Source organism: Mycteria americana, chromosome 25, assembly GCF_035582795.1.
Source record: "Mycteria americana isolate JAX WOST 10 ecotype Jacksonville Zoo and Gardens chromosome 25, USCA_MyAme_1.0, whole genome shotgun sequence".
NCBI classification, from domain to species: domain Eukaryota; kingdom Metazoa; phylum Chordata; class Aves; order Ciconiiformes; family Ciconiidae; genus Mycteria; species Mycteria americana.
The window spans coordinates 449,231-464,504 of NC_134389.1; the positions used below are offsets into that span (position 1 = coordinate 449,231).

Below are 15,274 nucleotides of genomic sequence, written 5' to 3' on the forward strand. Positions count from 1 at the left end.
GTTCCCAGTAGTTTCATCAATAAATCAATTTATTTAAAAGAATATGTTACAATTAATTACACTAAGTGACTTTACCAAACAACCGGCATGGTTAGAGACCGAGGAATGAAACACCGGGAGCAGCTGGGGGAGGGAAAGGGGGGGCTTTTTTTTTTTCTTTCTTTTTTTTGAGTTTTTTTTTGTCGTTTTCTTCACATTTCTGACTCAAAAATAAAACCCACGAGATACTGCAGTGAAAGACAATCAGAGTTCTCTCAAATAAATTAAAGAGGATGTGGATGGCAGTGAAATCGGGGCGGGGGGGACACGTTTCACCGGCTCCAACTCGAGCAGGGTCGCGGTGGGATTATTGCTGAGACCTGCCCCTTCGTGCCACTGATGAGCCCCGGCGCAGGGGCTTTGCCGGGGGCTGGCGAGGCCGGGGGGGGTCCCCCCACCTCTCCCAAACCCCCGGGGCCTCCAGCGGCACAGGGCTCCCGAGGACAACGGCCCCGGGGAGGGCGAGAGACACGGCCGAGCGCAAATCCAATTACCCCGGCGCTGGGCTAATTAATTCCCTGCTCACGGCCCTCGCCTTTGCTCTCTCCTGGCAGCCCCGGCTGCAAAAGCCGCCCGAGAGCCGAGAAACCGGGAGGATCCCCCCGCGCCGACCAGGGATTTAACCCCAAACCCAGGGGGGGGCTGGGAATACCGGCGGCACGGCGAACGGGGCAGGGGTGGGACGGCGTCTCCCCCGCCGGGGTTTTAAATCCATTTTTTTCCTTAATTCCCCCGGGCAGCGCCGGAGAGGGAGCGGAGCCGGGGTCACGGCAGCCAAAGGCTCCCACCGGGGACCCACCGAGCCCCCTCCGCCGGCTGCGTCCCGGCCGGCAGCACGGCATCACGGACCCGTCCTCGCCGCGTGGCTTCTCCCGACCTCTGCCAGCCCGGCGAGGGGCAGACAAACCCCTTCCCAAAACACGGGCAGAAAGGGGAAAACACCGCGCCACGCCAACGCACGGCCTTCGCCACGTGGCATCGCCTCCCTCCCGCACCCACGGTGCCCGGGGGGCCGTGAGCGTTGCCGAGACGCTCACCCGTGCTCGCCCAAGCTCCACGTTTGTGCTTTGTTCCTCGGGGCGGGGGAAGCAGCAGGAGCGGAATCTCCCAAATATCACAAAACCCACCCCGAACCCAAGGCGACCGGGGGGGAGCTGCACGGAAACCAGCCCCAGACCCGCCCCGAAGCCGGGAAAGCAGCTTTTCTACCTTATTTCTCCTCCTCGGCGCTGCTCGGCCACCCGAGCTGCGGGCAGATCGCTCGCCGCCGTGGCTGAAGCCGGCCGGTTTTCGGAAGCGCTCTCCGATCTCCTCCGAAAGGCCCGAGGGCCTCGGGCCACCGCCCAGACCTGCCGGCCCACGGGGCGGCGAGGGGAGCGGGTGGCCTCCCCGCCGCGGGGTGCCGGAGCGAGGGGACGGATCTTGGAACCCGCCAGATCCCATCCCGGCCGCGCCGCCGGGCTCCCGGAGCCGGACGTCCCCGCGGTCGCTCAAAGTCTGCGTGAAAATACCCAGAACCGGACCGAAACACAGGAAAAAAGAAGAAAGTCAAGAGCTTGTAAACGTGTAGAGGTCCTTGTGCCAGGAGAGGTATTTCCCTGTAACGTTGCTGCTTTTTTTTTGTTTTCTTCCTTTTTTTCTGTTTTTTTTTTTTTCTTTTTCTCTAAAGTTAGTTTTTAAAAAAACACGATGGGTTGGGAGGAGAGATGCGTGTAAAAACGCAAGCTTAAAAAAGGTACTGCCACCGATATGAAATTTTAAAAGAAATATATATATGTATATACGTGCACGGTATTTGTATATATAGCTTTTCAGGGGCGGTTGGTTGGTTCTTTTTTTTTTTTTTTTTTTTTACATACATACATATATATGTCTGCACAGTGCAAATGGATGACACTTCTAGTTCCAGTTGTAAAAAATAAAAGCACAGTCCGTCTTCTGGAACAGGACCCAAGCGGAAGGAAGAGACAGAACACCCTCGGGCGGTTCCTCTGCCATCCAACACTGTTTTCCCCTCTTTTCTCGGCCGAGCCTGCCATTTATCCTAGTTGCTTAATTCCATAAACATGAAGTTCACAAATGGTATTATTATTAATAATATTTAGTTTAAGGGCTTTAATACAATAACAGAATTTTAAGTGTTAATCGGGGGGGGTTACGTTCTTCCGTGACGAGGGGCTAAGTGGCCACGTCCCTCTGCTGTGACCTGACCATCTGAAAGATGTTCTGAAAGAGAAGAAAAGGGACGTTAAAAGCGCGACGTCGCTCGGGAAGAGCTGGGTTCGCCTCTCCTGCCGAGCCCCGCCGCAGCCCTGCGAGAGCAGAGGGGACCGGGGGCGACCGGGGGCCCTGCCCGTCCCAGCCCACGCGCGAGAGCCCGGGGACGGCCGGGGCCGCTCCCGCTCCCACCACGGACGCCGCGCGAAGCGGCTGCCCCCAACCCCTCTCCACCCCGACAGCCCTCGACCCCACCGGCGATGACCCCCGGGCTGCGCCCGAGCCGGCTCCCGCGGGAAGGGGCTCGCAGCCAAACCACACCCTAAATCGCCAAGATTCACCCCGAGGTGGTGCTCCGGGAGCCCTCCCGCTACCAACGCGCGGCGCGGCCCGGCTCGGGTCCCCGCTCCCGCGTCCCGGCTCGCTGCGAGCTCCTGGCCGACAACCGGGAGCGGAGAGGATCCGTCCGGCAGGCGCGGCCGCGAGCCTTCCCTGCGCCGCGGGCTCCCACGGAGCGGCCGCCTTGGCTCCGGCGGGTGGTGAGAGCTGGGGGGGGCAGGCGGCGGAGGAGCAGAGGGGATTTGGGCCGCTGCTCCCAGGCGGGGATTGGCGGCGGGTTTTGGGAAGGGTGGCTCGGGGGAGCCGAGGCTCAGGTCGAGCCGAGCTGGGATGATTTTGCCGCCCTCCTTCTCTGGGCCGGCTCCGATCCCGGATGGGAGAAGATCCCAGAAGGCGAGGGATGGTCCCGCCCCACCCCACGCGTGTGCGCCCGTGTCCTGCGTGCGGGACCCCATCTCCGCTGCCGGCCTCAGAGCTGCTGCATTGCCCCCCGCCCGTGCAGAAATCCCCACCACCGGCCCCGCTTCTGTCCTCCTGCGGGGCCGCGCCGGTGTTACCCTCTAACCGGTGTTACCCTCGGGTGTTTCAGCTCTGAGCAGCTCCACGGTGATTCAACCAGCCTGCTCTGCCCGCCTCCGCACCGCACCAGGCGGCCGGGCACCCTCCCGGCTGCCCCACCGCAGCCTCTGGCTTCCCAGCGACACCTTCGCCCAGCCGGCGCTGGAGCGGTCCCCGCGGACGCCGGGATGCCGGGGGGATGCGCCGAGCACGAGGACGCCCGTCGCGTTTGGGGGGGAATGCCCCGGGCAGCTCAGGGATAAGGGGGAGCTGAGGGTTCAGACCCGCCAGGGAGCTCCTGCCTGGGGTTTGCTGCTCCGGAGAGCCGCGGCGCTGGCTGGGAGCCCTCGATCCAGCACCTCCCCGCTGCTCTCCGGCACTAACGAATCCCCGCGCACGTGGGGCCGTGACAGCCAGATGAGAAGGCAAATAATGCCCCGCAGGAAAGTGGCTCAGCCCGACGGCTGAAGCTCGAGCAGGAGATTAAAGGAGGGCAGGAAAGAGGCCAGGAGCAGCCCTGGGAATTGGACGGATCCCCCCAGGAAGCCCCGTGCTCTCCCAGCTCCACAAGCATCCCTCCCTCTAGAAAAGGGCCAGAGGCTGCAAATAACCCAAATTACGCTTGCAAGAGCTAACCCACGCCGAGCAGCAGCTCACAAAAGGAGGACGGAGCTGTTTCCCCGCGTCCCCCCGCCCCGGCTTGGTCACGGGGGTCACCGGTGACTGCCCTCCTCCCCGCGGCACAGTCTCCCTCCCACAACTTCACCTACAAGGTCTGAGCCCCCCCAACATCCCCCAACGGAGCTTGTCACCTGCAGCACGGCAGCCTCCTCCTCCACGGAGCTGCGCCCGCCTCAGCTCCCTCCCGAGAAGGGACACAACAGGGCCACCACGTCCCCTTAGTGCCCGGCCCACGCAGCGGGGACCACGAGGGTCCGACTAAGAGCTGGGCTTCATTTCTCGGCGAGACGGCAGATCGACTAAGCCTCAAACCCGCTCTTCCTGAGCACACCCAGCATTATCAGCCAGCATCTGCGGTTTGGGAGGCAAGTCAGCAGTTTACAGAGCACTAAATATATCTGTAAAGTATCTGCCAAATGCCATCGATCTTTTTATTTTACACCGGGGAGAGAAAGTTACCAAGGGACCGGTCAGAAATACTCCTGATCTGGAATCAACCCTCCCTCCCCTAACGCTGGTGGTGGCAGCGGTAGGAAGAGGCAGCACTGGGGGGATGCACCGTGCCCCGAAGGGAGTTTTGGGGAGGGGGGGGGGGGTGGGAGCTGCGGCGGTGATCCCCAGGGCACAGCCCGGGGGACACAGCACCCGGAGCTGCAGCCAAGGGCTTCTCTCATTATACCGAGCGAAATGATGCGGACGTGTGTAAATTGCACGGGAGAAAAATCCGTTTCCCTGGCAGGGAAGTAATGGGATGTTTAGTACTGAGGAACAACCCATTTAAGAGGGAAGGAAAAGCAATTCCCCTGGTTTCCATTTCCAGATCCATTATTGCGGCCCCAGGAAGAGACGTCACGGGCTGCGGGGAAGAGGCGATGCGCAGCAAGCGCTGCGAGCCGCTCCTCGGCGAGCCCTCGAGCAGCGGCCCCGGCAGGAAGCAGAACCGAGCCCAGCGCAACCCACAGCCGGTTCCCGCGCCCGCGCGGGCCGGGCTGGCACACGAGCCGTGGCCGCTTGGCTCCCGTGGCTCGACGGGTGCCGAGGCTGCGGCGAGGGGAGAGGCGATGGCAGAGGCTGCTCCTCGCGGCTTTTGCCGCGTTCAAAGGCTGCAGCGTGAAGCCCAGAGCCTGGTGCGCGGCTCGCTCCTTGGCGCGGCTGTGGCGATTGCAACAAATCCTCCCAGGGAGGTCCGCTGCCCTCGCTGCCACCTCCTCCTCCTCCTCCTCCCTGGAGGGAAACCGGTTCGCTTGCTGCTGGGGATAAGCAAGGGACAAGTTTTAAGCAGTCCCTGGGAGCCAGCAGCTCTGGGCACAGCTCTTGCACTTCCACCCGCTCCCCTGCTCCAGCCCGCTGCCGAGCGAGGCCGTTTAATTTCCAGAGCCAGACAATCCTCGGTCCCTTGCTGGGGGCTGGCCCCGAGCGAGGAGAAGGGGGGCTAAGGCGAGCTGCGGCTGTTTCTGCAGAGCCGCCCCGTTCACCTGCGAGCAGCACGAGCGAATCCCTCTCGGTGTCTCCGGGCTTTGTAGAGAAGACATCAAACACCCGCTTTTACGTTTGAAGGGGCAATACAGGAACGCACGCATGACTGCGCACACAAAACCGGTGCCTGTTCTTCCTCAAAGACACCCCGTGCAGCACACACTCGGTGTTTTGGGACTTAGGGTTTACCCCAGCGCGATCGCGGGGAGCGTTATCGTGCAGGATCTGTTTGGCAGAGGAAGTATTACACAGGGCGGGAGGCTCCCACACCCCCGCGTTTCACGGCTCTTTCCTGAACGGGTGAGACATCCCACACCGTCTACTACAGCTTTCTGTTCAGTCAGACAGGGGCTCTCGCCCTCTTTGATGTCCAACGCTTTCTAGCCAACACAACGCAACTCCTACCCGAGAGAAGCGCCTACCAGTACCGCTGGGGTTAACAACTTTCAGCCTCAGTCCACACAACCGCGCTTTCTCTCTTACGAGTCAAATAACCTGCAGCTATTTCCGATGCCTGAGCAAAGAAGTCAAATTTGAAGTGGGAGTAGAGCAAAGCGCTGGGTCCACGGCGGCAGAACGGCACGTCTGCATCCCCGCCGAGGATGCTCCCAGCCTCCGGCTTGCAGAGAGGCATCTGCAGAGGCTGCAGCTCCTGCCACACACCACCGCGCCGGGCCATTACAGCGCGAGACGGCTCTCCGCAAGCCTCGTCCGTGCCTATGCCACGGCAGGGGTGCTGGGATAAAAGCCTACAAGGGGATATCCTAGAGACAGGCAGGCAACGTTCACGGATGCTTCCCGGTACATCTTGAAGCAATTTCAAGCGTTTAGCTTTAAATCCTGTCAGGGCTGAATGCGACAACGGCCGGGCAGAGAGCGGCAGGAGGAGAGGCGTGCATTTAGAAGGTGCTACAACACAAGTGGTTTTGCTCCTTGCTACTAAAGCAGCACTGCGAACAGCATTTGTCAATCCCTAAAGGTCTTTGCTCCACCACTGCAGAACAACAACAGAGAAAAACCACACGCCACGAGCCTGCGGCTTGCAGGATCAAGTCTTTGGTCCTTTAAAAGAATGCAGAGCCAAAGCGTTTGTCCCCTTTACAACTGCGCCCGTCCCCTCTCCTCTGGGGAGGCGAAGGGAGCCGCGGCTCGGATCTCAGCCATCAGCTGCAGCGTCATATTCCGGGTCATCCAAAGATTGGCAGAGTCCAGGAGACGGGCAAGTCAGGACCACGTGTTTCTACCGTCAGAAAGAAGCGCAAAGCCATCTCTATCCCATGAAAAGCAGCAGTTAGGGTATTTTACTTTGCGGGTTCCCTCCAAGGAGAGGCCGCTATGAAAGGACACTGTCCTACGCTAACAGGAACTGGAGCAGAGGAGCAGGAGAGACACTACATCCGCAGCAGAGCAGCCAGACTGGCTCAGAGAGCACAGATGCTGTTTGTTTTCAGCCCAATTACCTTGCTGCACATATTGTCTTTACTGCAGTTCTTGTTATCCTTGTCTGTTGCTTCCTCCTCCACCTTTACAAGGGAAAAAAATAAAAAGGGTATAAATAAAAACGCAGAGCCGGGGGGACAGGAGGAGACCGAACAGCTGGTGTCGGAGCAGCTGGGAGAGCATCGGGACGGGATCCGGGGTGTTCCACGGACGTCGGACACGGGGAGCTACAGAGGAGCTGGGATTCAGAGAAGCAGCCAGACAACCCGCTCGGGCAGCTTCTACTTCATGAAACAAAATGAAAGCCACAAAGATTTGTTCCTACGAGGGACAGAGATGTCGCCTCCAGCTGGGACACGAACCCCAGAGCCAAGTTCCTCGGCTCTGCACGTGGTGCACGGGCAGCGTTGGGCACTTTACGAAGCTGAACTGTGTAACCGCGCGCTATCGAGCCTCTCGGCCTCCCTCCTACAAGGCTCAGGGCCGGGACAGAGCGGGTCCGGGCTGCGGGGGTGCTCCTGACCGCCGCTCCTGCAATCGTCCACCGGATAACAGGGCTGATCTGGCACTCCGCAGATTCGAGCACGGCCCAGCACCAGGAGGTCTCCTCGCCCCTGCCTGCCTGCAAGTCTTTGGTTCAGCTTCCACCCCTCAAGCTAAGGCAAGCCAAGAAGCCCGTTCTCTTATTTCCTGGAAAACTCTTCCAGGTTCACACTCCTCCATGCTGCTGTTACATCCTCCAGCGAGCAGGTCTGCCCCCGTCCAGACCCCGCGCTCTCTGCGCATCTCCAACACGCCTCCCACACCCAGCGCGGTGCCAGCCCTGGATCCCAGCCACGGCGAGGACGAGCACCAACACCCCCGCCACGGGCCGGTGCCCAGCAGGCAGGGAACTTCCAGGTAAGGAAAGAGGGAGGCATCGTTCCCATTTAGGAGCAGGCCGCTGCAGGGCAGATTTTCTTGGATCACCATTCCAGACTTGCCGCATTTAAGCCTTGTTTCAGGCACCCAAATCCATCACCTGGCAGAAACAAGCGGAAACTGGAGGGCTGACGCCAACAACGCTGATCAGATCAAGGGCAACAAGAGAGGCTCCAACCTCCAGCGGTTGCTTATCTCCGACCCCGCAAGGGAGAGCAACACCTCTGGGACAGCAGAGACACGGGATGGTAATTCGGTAGCCACACACAGGGCGAACCTGGGCCAGAGCACCCCGGGGCCGGCCGAGCAAGCTGACCGCATGCGGCTTTTCTAGCTGCTCTCTGCCTCCTTCCTGCAAGCAAAACTGATGGGAGCAGTCCCCGGGGAAGGACAGATGTGGGGCAACCCCAAGGAGGAGCAGCGGATGGACGCAAGGTGATAAAATGTCTCCCTCAAGTGGGAGGAGAGGACAGGGAAAGCACAGCAGCGGGGATGAAGGCAGCAGGGCGGGCTGGCTCCCGTGCATTTCCCCACCCGGGGCTCAGAGCCAGGTCTAAGCGCAGCTTCGACAGGAGAAGGCTGAGCAGGCATCTCCGGCTGGGATTCAGAAGGGAAAAAAAAAAAAAAAAAAACCACCACCAAAAAACCAACCCCAAAACCTCTCTGTACTTCTCAGCAGCTTTTCGCCGGAGGCTCTCACAACCCTTTCTGAATAATTCAGCAACCTGCATAATCTCTCCGGAGGATGGACGTTTTGCCATCTGCATTCGACAGCAGACACCGGGGAGCGACCGGCCGCAGTCACACAGCCTGGGAACTGCTTATCCTGGTCAGTCACGCCTGCGTGAGGCTTTCCCAGCACTGGGAGCTCCTTGCTCCAGCTGCAACGTGAAACACCCTCCACCTACAGAGCCCGGGCCTTCGAAAGCCAGCCGGTCTACCACCGCGCTCCCTGGAGACCCGGTATCTCTCCTCTCAGCGTCCGATTACTCCCCGTACAAGCTGCTGTTGAGGACCAGGCAGAAACGCTCGCCACTAAAAGCCTCCTGCACAAGGTGAAGCCGTCTCCCTGCAGTTACAGGTTCTTACCTCCTTCCTCCACTTGAGCTCGCAGAAAACCCGTTCGAAGCACTCGTGCATGTAGTTGAACTGCAAAGAGAAAGCAGGCACCTCTCAGAGCAGCCAGCAGCCCCAGCCAGCCGCCCTGGCTTCCAGCCGGAGGGAGTCTGGCACTGGTTGCCTGCCCAGAGCTCCCCGTGCTGCGGGCTCCTCCTGGTGGCCACCGGCCCCTGCATCTCCTCCCACCCCAAAAGCTGGAGCACAGGGTGCTCCTCCAGTTTCTAGAGGGAAAGCAAGCAGGCTCTGGGCTCTTCCTCAGCAAATCTGCAAAGAACGGGGGTACTTACATAGGGGGTGAAGATTTTAACCCATCGGGGTTTCTTCTCTCCTCGCGCGTATTCAAAACAAAATGCCATTCCCTCTTCGTCCGTGTCCCACCGCTGCATTTCGTCCCATTCGAATGCTATTACCTGGTTCTGAAGGAAGATGAAGCCCAGGTGAGGCCAGAGCCCAGCAGACTGCCGGGAAGGGGAGGTTTAAGGCAGATCAGGTGGCAAAAGCGAAGCCACGCGAAGGGGGAACGAGGATGCCTCGGACAGCCTTGCTGCAGAGACAGGTGTGAGCCGAGGAAGCGGCAGCGGAAACACACGCCAACACCCACAGAGCAGCCAGACAAACCCCTGCGCTCCCAACCACTGCCAAAATCCCTTCGGACACCTCTCAGCAGCAGTCCTGAGCCCCAGAGCTTCGGGGACACGGTGCTGGTGCAAAGCCGAGCTGGAGGCCAGGGGCTGAGCCCAGCGCCCCAGGACCTCACGGCAGAAACCCCCTTACCTCCAGCTGGCCCTCCTCTGTGCAGGCGTGGAGTTTAAAGTGCTTAATGCTGATGGCTGTGATGACATGTCCCTTCCGCCGAGAGTCACAGGAGCAATGGGGGAAGATGATCTCGTTGTAACCCTCGCACGTCCGTAACATGTTTAAATACTGCAGGGAGAAAGCCGCAGGCGTTAGCTTGTTTGGATGAAGGGAAGGGGACCCCTGCATCCCCCCGCTTCTCACATCGCCTCCACCTCTCGCGCGCCCTAGTGCTAATTCCCCCCTTGGAAATCCCTGGCTCTGCCCCAGCCCAGGGAGGCTGGATCCCCTCCAAAGGAAACCGAAAACCCACAGGCAGCAGGGCTGTGCCAGGGGAAGGAAGGAGACCCCTCCAGCTGCTCAACTCCCCTCCCCAAAACGTGGATCCATCCAGGTACAGACGCGCACAGAGCTCCTCGTGGCCTCCAACACCAAAAGCTCCTTCCAGGAGAGCCGGTGCAGCCGGAGTCGCCGATCAGCGTGACCGTGCTCCCCCCGGGAAGGGTACGGATCTGAGCAAACAGCTAAAGCAGCCCCAGGACCGAAAGCACCGCTCTCGCTAGAGCCATCCTCCTGATGGTTACAGCTGGAGACGAGACCAGAAAGAGAGGCTGTCGGGCAGACGTGGGATCCAGGTTTCTCAGAGTCCTTTGATGCAAATGCTACAACTCATGAAAAGGTCCAAAGAGGTATTTTGGCTATTTCCTTCTGAGCGTAGCCCAGACAAAGCAGCACCGTGAGGACACCGAAGCGCCGGGAGCTCAGAGTCACAGTTCGGGACCTGGGAGAAGCCAGGAGCTTCTCCAGGGGCTGGTGCTCCCGAGCCCTGCAACCCCTCGTTGCACGAGAAAGGCTTACGCAGGGCAGAACTACAACAAAGTCTGAAGAGACTTTTTAACCAAGGAACAAGCCACATCCAGACCGGAGGAAGGGGCCAAATTCTCGAGCGTTGTGCTCCAGGCAGGACCCTTAGTAACGTGGGGGGAGGCAGAGGATGAAGCACTTGGACGTCTCATAGGCTCTTTGGGACGCAGACGTTGTCTTCTTGACCTCCTGCTAGACCAGGGCCCTGCTGCACGTGGTGTACGTCTCTGTGTGTGGGTATATGTATATATATGTACATGCTGGGATATACCCTTTCCAAAGATTCAGATCTTTCCTTGGCCATTAGAAAGCCAGCGAGACAAGCAGAAACAAAAGAGCCATGAGACAACCCACAGGAGGAAGCGTCTATTTACCGACCCTTATCATTAGTTAATAATTAACCTTCTTGGCTTAGCATTTCAGGTGACCCTTCCAGGGTCCACCCCGAGCTGGTCGCCCAGCAGGGACCTCCGAGAACTACCGCAGTCAAACGGGCTTTGGGGAGCGGCCCGACCAAGACCAGCCAAACTGGAGAAGGGGATTCCCAAGGCCGGTGCTCTTCGAGAGCAGCCAAGCCGGCCACGAGAACGCAGGCGGGGTGCAGCGAGTCAGGGAAAGGGCAGCCTGCGTTCACTCGGTACCAGCAGCCCCGAGCAACCCAGGAAGTTATTTACAAGTCAGATTCTTCTGCCGTTTGATCTTTAAGCCAAGCTTGTGTCTGGCAGATGAGCTCAGGGCATCCCCTTCGCTCCCCCACGTCCAAGCCAGACAGGCTCATCGAGTCGTACCAAGCCCCCAAGCATTTCCTGGGCAAAGTGCTAAGAGGCAGAAAGTCCCTGACCAGACAGCGAGCTCTGACACAGGATTTGCAATCCGGGAAAACTTCTGCTGGACAAAAAAAAAATAAAGAAACTAAGGCACAGAGGGGGCAACAACTCGCATTATGAGCGGGCCAGGACCCAGCCCTCCCTCGGCTAGCCCAGCACCACCATCTCGGAGGCAGAAAGAGACCTTTGCCTCTCAATTACTAGGAAGAAACAGCCACCCCGAAGGGCTGGAGGTGGAGGATTGCTACACCACACGCTAAGCACCTCACCTTTCAACACTGGCAATAACCCACAGGGTTTTATCGCTGCCTTGTTTGGAGCCGAGTCAACGGGTGATCTTGCCAAGGACAAGCCGCTGTTCGAACGCGCCAGGCACAAGGGGCGGCTTTGGTTCGTGCAGCAGCCGACCCTCGGGCACGGCCCAGCCCTGCGCCTGGCGTTCCTGCGCGTCTGCACGCCCTGCCAATCCCTCCTGTGCTAAGCCCCCGCCCCCGCAGCTCTCTGGTTATTGCTTTCCAGGTAAGATGTGTTTTTCAAGGCCGTGTGCGTAGAACGGTTTGGGTTGGGAGGGACCTTCAAAGATGGCCTCGTCCAACCCCGCTGCCGTGCGCAGGGACATCTTTCCCTAGGTCAGGTCGCTCAGAGCCCCGTCCAACCTGACCCTGAACGTTTCCAGTGATGAGGCATCCACAACTTCGCTGGGCAACCTGGGCCAGCGTCTCCTTTCCAGACGCAGCATTGCAAACAGGAAGGAGAGCAAACAGGAGAGGTAGGGTAACTCACCATGACCATCTTTCTCTGCTCATACAGCTTCTGTAACTGGTAGGACTTCTCCTCTGCTTTGATGTAGCCTTTCTTGACGTCATCAACAGCCTAAACAGAAAAAGGGAAAGGAAAGCCAGGAGGTCAGACTAGAGGATCTCTTCACTGAGTCACGATGCTTTGCCTTCCCTGGCTGGCCCCGAGGCTGCTTTGAACAGCCACCCAAATTCACAGCCCCAGGTGACCAGTGCCCCAGAGAGGCAGAGGGACGGCCAGGCTCAGAGGGGTGGTTCTCCGCACTCGCTGACTCCTGCCACGAGCCTCTGCCTGCCTTGGGGAGAATACAGATGCCTAGGCGTCTAGGAGGGCTTTGGAAGAACGTCCCCTGGCAAAAGAGGATGGATCTGGAAATGCTGGTACCTGGAATTCTGCTTTTGCCTTCAGCCACAGGCAGGGACAGGCTGGTACAACCCTTCCACTCCAGACACAGCCGTCTCCAGCAGAGCAGTGCTGGCTTCTACCCACTGTGCTGCTGGAATGTTGGCATGAAAACGTGTTTTTTCCTTCAGGACTGAGCAGGTACACGGCCCCTTACTTTCGCTCCTCAGCTGCGCACTCCAGCAAGGACTCCTGCCCTGTCACAAAGCGGCTTGTAAAACCGCCAGCCAGTAAAGAGCCAGTCTAGGAGATCAAAGAATTTATCAACTACTATTTTTATTTCGATTTGTAGCAGAGGCTGGTACAGGCCCAGTTCAGAGAGCGTTGGCACAGCATTTTTGGTGGTTGAGACAGAGCAGGATTCATCTTCCTGAACTTTGCAGTTATCTACCTCCGAGCTGGTCATCCTAGACTGGCTTTATACAGGCAATGGGAGAACGTGGCTCTTCTCGGACTCACTTCATCCCAGAGAATCTGCACAAAGCGAAATCACAGGCAGAAACGCCCCTTTTCCTTGGGGTGAACAGGGAGAAGTCTGTTCCCCAGCTGGCCGCAGACATCTTCACTGACAACACACAGAATTGAGGAAAACATATCTGACCCGAGGAGCGCAGCCTCCCAGCATCCTTTTAGCTCGCTCTGGGAAGGCGACTTCCCCGCAAGGAGCGTGGCAGAAGCCCTGCCTCCCAGTCCGACCGGGACCTGGCCACAAGTTCACCACAGTGCTGCCAATTCACCCAGCCACGGACTTCTACTCCTAGGAGTTACCCAAGCAGGACTGGCCCTCAATTTCACACTCTGTGCCAGAACGCCAGAGGATGGTGGTGTTTGCAACGGTTCTGGGAGCCGGGCACTTGTGTTGCCTTACCTCCAGCAACAAATTACAGCTCTTGGGCACCTACCTGATGGAAGAAGTAGGTGACTGCCAGGTCGTTGTCATTGAGAAGAACCTCCTCCTCTGTAGTGAAGAGCCATTTTCGGATGGTCAGGCACGTTCCCGGCACCGCCGAGGTGTAGTTCTGCACGTAGAGTTTGTGGGGGAATTCGTTGGGCGCCAGTTTGCGCACTGGAAAATGCACAAGACATCGAGGTAAGCACACAGCCCCACACCGCGTCAGCAGCGTCGCCTGGGACCTGCTGTACAAATCAACAGCGGCGATGCCCTTTAGCCGAGCCAGCTGGGATCGGGACCCCAGCTCTGCTCCAAGGCCCCTTCCTCTCCTCCCTGACCGAATCCAGGTTTTTTCAATACCTGCTTCCACAGTGTTGGACCACGCCGGTCCTCTAGTGCACAGGCAGGAATCTGCGCGAGACTGAACTCCTCTCGGCCGTCGGAGAGCTCAGCGCGGCTCTCGAGCATCAGCACAACAGCCTGACGTCATGCCCTGCCGTGCACAGGGAGGTCCACCCCGCCTAAGCCTTAGCATCACAGTGCCCTGGACCTGTGCACTGTCCCCACGGCGTGGTGGGACTGGAGAAGGTCCCCCCCGTCCTTGCAGGCTGCCACCGGAGCCCGGACAAAACCTGCTGCATTGCTCAGCCAAGCTGGAGCAGCTGGGCCACCGGCAAGCCCCTGTCGAGACATTTACTGTGTTCAAATCTGCTTTACCCAGCTATGATGGACAAAAAAAGGCGAGTGCCAGTACATCTCCTTCATCAGGTAGGGATATGGTCACTATCTTACTGCTGACGGAGCTTATGGTTTCCAGAGAAATTAAATGGAGTGCATCCAGACGGGAATAAATGTCGATGTTCATGGTGAGCGTCCAGAAAGCACAAGCCATAAAGGTTAACTGGAGTTTTTACTTTCCAGTGCAGTTTGACAAGTGCAGCACTCACAGGAACGAGGAATTAATAGCTCCAGTTAGAGTCTGGCACTGTAAAAATTTCCTGCATGAGACCGTGCCAGCGCGCTGCAACGTCCCGTCTCCCAAGAGCAGGTATTCCCGCTCGAGGCTCCCTGCACAGCCCTGCCCGGCCTCGGCAATCTCAAAGCACGTCAACCCTCCGGCCCCGGTCTTCCCTCGCTATGTCCGTGTCCTGCTCTGACACACCAGCACCCGGTAACCCTCAAAAACTGACCGCAAACCCAGTGGCAGAGGCAGTTCTGCGATGCCGACAGTTTTACAGGAGACTGTAATCTTGGCTGCCCCAGGGTCAGCATCCGAATGCAAACCTAGCCTGTTCTGTGAGATGAGTCATTTTAGGAGGGCTTTAAGTAGCTAAAAATTGCCCCGGCCGTTCAGCCAGAATCTTGTGAGCACGAGGAGCAGCCCTAGAAATCTCTTCCTACAAGGCAGCGTGCCGTAACAACAGGATGAGTTTGAGGCACGTAGAGATGACAATCCAGAAATGAAGGTACCCAGCTGGGAATGAGAAATACACTTAGCTTAAAACCCAGCACAGGGAAAAAATAAAACACAAACCAACCACTAAACCCATTTTGTGGCATAACCACGACATTTTGGCCTCTCTACAGCTTCAGCGATCCCAACACGAAGCTGGGCGAAATCAGAGATTGCTGCGGCCAGGGATCTGAACAGCAGCCAAGAGACCCCAGCACGCGCTAAGCCTGGAAGGATGGCAATTACTTAAGCGCCAAAACGATCGCCCAGGATCCCACAGCCAAGCCTCAAATACCATCAGGATTTAACCACGGAAGGAGAGATGAGAAGCTACAATGCAGCTTGCAGCACATCCCCTCCAGGACCTGGCCATCGACCCACACCTACGTGCGTACAGACTGAACGTGCCCTCGATCCGCTTTCCTTTCCAGCAAAGGAAAAGGAAAAAAATCC

The 15,274-nt window shown here is 58.4% G+C and overlaps 1 protein-coding gene across 2 annotated transcripts in view; it reads right to left on the reverse strand.

Moving 5' to 3' along the window:
* Positions 1-36: 36 nt before the first annotated feature.
* SNX27 (sorting nexin 27) overlaps positions 37-15,274 on the reverse strand; it is a 35,485-nt gene continuing 20,247 nt past the window's right edge. Inside the window, exons 7-13 of one of the 2 annotated variants that reach the window (XM_075524833.1) lie at positions 13,379-13,542; positions 12,060-12,149; positions 9,565-9,714; positions 9,078-9,206; positions 8,761-8,820; positions 6,771-6,833; positions 37-2,265 (exon numbers count right to left, since the gene is read on the reverse strand). In XM_075524833.1, coding sequence (XP_075380948.1) covers positions 2,218-2,265; positions 6,771-6,833; positions 8,761-8,820; positions 9,078-9,206; positions 9,565-9,714; positions 12,060-12,149; positions 13,379-13,542 — 704 coding nt within the window. In that variant the 3' untranslated portion in view covers positions 37-2,217. The remainder of the gene's footprint in view (positions 2,266-6,770; positions 6,834-8,760; positions 8,821-9,077; positions 9,207-9,564; positions 9,715-12,059; positions 12,150-13,378; positions 13,543-15,274) is intronic. The other variant, XM_075524835.1, reaches the window with a different exon arrangement.